General features: G+C 57.9%; 2 protein-coding genes across 2 annotated transcripts in view; one reads left to right on the top strand and one right to left on the bottom strand.

Annotated features, from left to right (window-relative positions):
• Positions 1-1475, top strand: part of VOLCADRAFT_120612 (uncharacterized protein) — a gene marked incomplete at its 3' end in the record, with an annotated part of 3431 nt that extends 1956 nt beyond the window's left edge. The window contains exons 4-6 of the mRNA XM_002948335.1: positions 196-443; positions 730-924; positions 1308-1475. Coding sequence (XP_002948381.1) covers positions 196-443; positions 730-924; positions 1308-1475 — 611 coding nt within the window. The remainder of the gene's footprint in view (positions 1-195; positions 444-729; positions 925-1307) is intronic.
• Positions 1476-2835: 1360 nt separating this feature from the next.
• Positions 2836-5173, bottom strand: part of VOLCADRAFT_120611 (uncharacterized protein) — a 6132-nt gene continuing 3794 nt past the window's right edge. The window contains exons 5-7 of the mRNA XM_002948188.1: positions 4995-5113; positions 3702-3789; positions 2836-3321 (exon numbers count right to left, since the gene is read on the bottom strand). Coding sequence (XP_002948234.1) covers positions 3223-3321; positions 3702-3789; positions 4995-5113 — 306 coding nt within the window. The 3' untranslated portion in view covers positions 2836-3222. The remainder of the gene's footprint in view (positions 3322-3701; positions 3790-4994; positions 5114-5173) is intronic.

The raw sequence follows: 5173 nt of genomic DNA, 5'->3' as shown, positions 1-5173 counted from the left end.
CCTCCCTTTCCGCCCCTCGCCCCGACTGACCGTCCCACCCCCCTCCCCCCGCCACCTCCATTGGTGCCGTCTCCCCACCCTAACCCACCCTAACTCACCCTGCCGCACCCCACCTCCGCCGTGGCGATGATGGGAATCATGATGATGATGATGATGGTAATTATGCTGACTACGGTATGACGGCGACCTCTGCAGTCATGCCAAGCACAGCCGCCACCGCCGCCGGCAGCAGCAGCAGCAGCAGCGCGCCGCTGAAGGAGTACTACTCGCTATGGGCAATGCCCAAAGGCAAGTTGGGCGACCAGCTGCGGAGCGAGATTGCCCACCTGGCCCAGCGGTACGGCGGACCCGCCTTCCCCCCCCACGTGACTGTGTTGGGGGACATTGAGAAGTCCAGGGAGGAGGTCCAGGCGCTGGCCAAGGAGCTGGCGGCGCAAGTCAAGGTACGGCGGCGCGCGGCGGTGGATTGTTGAGGGGTCGTTAGGACTCTGTTCAGACCCTCCTCCTCCCTCCTCCCCCCTCCTCTCCCCTCCTCTCCCCTCCTCTCCCCTCCTCCCCCCTCTTCTCCCCGCCCAACCTAGCCGTACACCTTTCTCTCTCATTCCCCTACTTCCACTGCCAGCTCTCCTCCTTTTGGCCCAGCAGTTGACCCCTTGAGCTTCTTGTCATGTGTTTTACCTCCAACCCCCTAAAACACACACGCACACACCTCCCACGTCCCCCGTGCAGAAGTACCGGATTAATTTTGTGGAGGTCACCCAGGGGACGTTCTTCTATCAGAACGTGTTCATGCTGGTGGCGAAGGACGACGGGACTATGGCCGCGGCGGCGGCGGCGCGCAGCGTGTACGGCATGACCACGCCGCCGTACATGCCGCACCTCTCGCTGCTGTACGCCGATATGGATGACGCGGAGAAGGCCAAGGTGGGTTTTACGTTAGGGGTCTGCGGACCCACAACGGTCGGGATTTACCGCTGAAGGTGCCAGGTGTCCGTGTATGGCCCTCCCCCTCCCCCCTTCCATACCTATCTGGCCGCGTCGCTGCGATGGCTATTACCCAAGGCTCTACTGGGCGGTAACTTTGGGTTTGGGGGTTTTAGGGTCTAAGAAAACTTAGGGTTTTTTTAAAAACCTTCCCGATGCGGTGCGTATCTGTCTGTGTAAAATATCAGTCTATCCCTGGTATCAACAGCGTCACTCGTGTCTTATCACCCCCCACCCCCACTAGCCCGCCTCTCTCGTAACATGCCGGAGGGATGTACGTGGTGGCTACGCACCACTGATCGAGTGTCGTACACGCTCCACAGGTCGTCGAGTACGAGACCGGCCGACTGTACGGCGAGTCCTCTGGGTACGACACGCTCCTGGTGGAGACGGGGTACGAGGTGGACAGTTTCACGTTGTGGTACAGCCCCATAGAGGACCGGACCACCCGGTCCTGGTGCCTTGTGGAGGAGTACCCCCTGACCGGCTGATGATGCGGTGTGGTGGTGTGCTGATGTGGTGGTGTCATGATATGGTTTCTAGACGGCGTTTGAGGCGTAAGATGTAGGTGTGGTGGTGGTGGTGGTGGTGCAGAAGAGGGGAAAAGAAGCAAGAAGCGGATCTATGGCCATTGGCTGGGGTGTTTCTTTTCTCTTTTCGTCTTTCTTCATTTTCGTACTTTTTTGCTCTACCAGTGTATTAGTTCTGACTTGCAGGCGTTACTGTTGGAATTTGTTAGGGTGCTGTGTTGATGTGGTGGTTATCGTCTTTGTTGTTATCGTTGTTCTTCGCTCGGAAGGAGGGCAAATAAAGGTCTCACAGGGTGGATCGGTGGGACTGGGTGGAGGTCCCGGATAACCGTACAGTTGCAAGGGGGGGGGGAGGGGCAGGCTGTCCGTGTCTCGTTCGGAGTTCGTGATGGGAAATGGGTGGTGTTGGGACGAAGGAGGGGGGATAATGGACGAGGGGTAGGCGTGCGGCATTGTTACGCGACCTGCCGCAAGCTGGTCTCCCTTTCGTGGAGGTTCATCCGCACGGATATCCGTCTCAACAGCACGCCAAGATCAGATGCGTATGTCCCCAATATCTCGCTTATGTGGGTTGCCGGGGAAGGCCGGGGTAAATATTGACGTTCGTCCGTCTGTATGATGTGTGAAACAGGGGGGTATATCTTCACCCGTGGCAGCTACCCTGCGAAACCCTGCCCTCCCCCGTATTTCGGGGCACCTTCATCTAGTCACCCTAGTAAACTTCTCAGTGGATCGCTCAGGTTCCGCACCCACCACCAGCATCCAACGGAATCGGCCGGGTCGACAGCGGCCCAACTCCATTCCTGGTCGGCTCGCAGATTAACTTTATCCCAGGTCACCGCCGTCCATCAACTAGGGGCGCACTGCCTTCCACAGGTCTCGAAATATTGACGTTCGTCCGTCTGTATGTATCTGTCCGTCTGTAATGTGAACCTGAGACGGCCAACGGTCCGATTAGTACAACATGCCACTCGTGTGCATTGCCGTACAAACTTCCAGTACCTTGTTCCTTCCCAGCATCCTGCCGTGCGCCTTTCCGCCGTACATGTACCATGCAGGCCAGTATGAGCGACACCCCACCGCGCAAACAGGATTGCCACCTCTTATGGTCCTCAACGCGCAGATCTGCTACCGTCCAGCTGTTTCTCCTCTCCTGCATATATATATATTTATCTCTCACTCACACACTCACACACGGAGTCGTCATCCCGCATCGCGTCAACCTAATCCCTGCCCCTCGCAACCCCTGGCCCCTTCTTTATTTCTTCCCCTCTGTTTTTCAGCCCCACGTCCCCTCCCTCGCTCTCCCCCTCACAAATCGACAGACGAGAATCCATGCATGCGGACGCTCGGGGGCCGGAGCGCACATGCCACCACCACTAACTACCATTACCACCATGACCAACACGATATTGGTTCGATATACGGAAGCAAACTAACCAACTAACAACTGAACCAAATAGCCAACAAATCGTTGGTTTGAGCCTATAAAGAGGGGGGCAGAAGGAGCCATCTCTTGCCTCAACCCCCGGGGGGTGTGGGGGGAGGGAGGAGAAGTAGCGCTTGAGCAGCAAGGAGACCGCACGAAGGCAGGCACTGGCAGCAGCACACTGGTCGCGCAGCCGGGAAGCGGGCAGGACTATTACTGCGAAGTGTAGGGGCCCCGGGTGTCCCCTCTTAACAGGGCTCCTTCCCCTCGTGGACATATCTACGTCCACGGGTTGGAGATCTGGTCGTACGGGATCAGATTCTTGCCCTTGACCAGTGACAAGATGATGTCGGGGTTGGAACGCAGCATGGCCGTCACCTGTACGGGTGGTAGTGGGTGGTACGGGTGGGTGTTAGTGGGTGGTACGGGTGGGTGTTAGTGGGTGGTACGGCTGGGTGTTAGTGGGTGGTACGGCTGGGTGTTAGTGGGTGGTACGGCTGGGTGTTAGTGGGTGGTACGGCTGGGTGTTGCAAAGGCCCTTCGCAACGAAGTGCCTCCTCGGGCAGCGCCACAAGCGCGACCGCTCTTGCCTCATCCTTCTTTCCACCCCTCTTCCCGTCTCTGCACCTCTCACACGTACACACGTATGTACATATGTGTTTACATACACATGCACAGAAGCACACAGACACAACCCTACACACAACCCTACACACAACCCTACACACACACACACACACAGTCCGGTCCAGACGCACATCTGTCCCGGGCAGGATCCTCCGCGCGTCCTCCAGAGCCATTTCGAAGCACTCCACGTCCAGCACCAGCGGAAAGGTCTCCACAAAACTGAAGAGAGGCCGACAGGCAAAGCCAGGGAGGGGGGAAGGATAAAGGGGAGGAGAGGGACAGACCAAACACGAGAAAACTTAACACGAAACCATTGCTGCTGCTGCTGCTGCTGCTGCTGACGACTAGGGGAATTTTGGTGTGGGTGGGCGGTGGGAAGAAGTAAGACGTGGGTGGCAGAGCTGAGCACATTTGCACGCGGACTTGGAGGCAGAGGAGAGAGGGAGTGGACGCGTGGGCAACCCGGAGAGGGGGAAGGGGGATTGAGGGGGGGGGAGGGAAATCATCATATGCGAGGAACGCAGAAATGAACTGCTGTCCGCGTCTAACGTCCGAAACTGCTGGAATCGTGCGCAATGGAGTCAACGACGCATCTCGTAAGGACAATCAGCACGACGACCTGTAGCGACGGTCAGAAAACATGCGAAAGAAACGAATTATGGGTTAGCACGATGGAAAAAACGGGATATGTATGTATGCGTACGGAAGTACGGATGAGATGTACAAAAGCAAAGGACAAGGATGAAGCGTAAGTCCTCCTGTGGTAACAGCAGCTCCAGAGAAGATGATAGAAGTGCAATGGCGTGGGCGTAGAGTTCAGGGTCGGTCCTTGGTTCAAGTTGAGGGGGAGGGAGGGAGGGAGTGAGAGAGGGAGAGAAAGAGGGGGAAGGGGAGCGTGTGCATTGAAGAACGCCCGCATGAGCCTGTTTTGACATGAGCGGCAGCCAGTGGTGAGAGTGGAGCACCGGGAACGTCCCCAGGTGCTAGTTACGCAGTAAAACGAGGTAAGCTGTGCAACGGCAAAACGGCCGCACCCACTCTTCCACAGCCCCTACGACCTCTTCCACTCACTCCCCCGCTTGACCAGTTTTAGGTACATGTACACCCCCCTACTTCTGCACCACCCTATACCCCCCGCCATCCAGCCCAGTTCTCCCTAGCAAGACGGTCCACCTTCGCGCACAGAACTACCAATTACCTTACAGCTTATTTTCACCCGCTTAACTCCCACCACGCACCTCACCTCACCCCACCCCACCCCACCCCACCTCACCTCACCTCGCCTCACCTCACCTCACCTCACCTCACCTCACCTCACCTCACCTCACCTCACCTCACCTCACCTCACCTCACCCCACCCCACCCCACCTCACCTCACCTCACCACCCCCACCCCGCCAGCCAGGGCGCCCCCCAGCAACCCACCGGTCCAAATGTATTCCGGGCAGCAGCTCCCTCAGCCTCTCCGCAGCCGCCTCCACCTGGCCCATCTCGTCATCCAGCAACAGACTAAGCCGGTTGCCCACCATGGTGGATAGGTTGGCCTGGGCGGGGGAAGGGGGAAGGGAGGAGGGGGAGGGGAGTTCGGGTCTTCCCTCAGCTAA

This window comes from Volvox carteri, assembly GCF_000143455.1.
Source record: "Volvox carteri f. nagariensis unplaced genomic scaffold VOLCAscaffold_9, whole genome shotgun sequence".
NCBI lineage: Eukaryota > Viridiplantae > Chlorophyta > Chlorophyceae > Chlamydomonadales > Volvocaceae > Volvox > Volvox carteri.
This window is presented reverse-complemented; position numbering and strand designations above follow the sequence as displayed.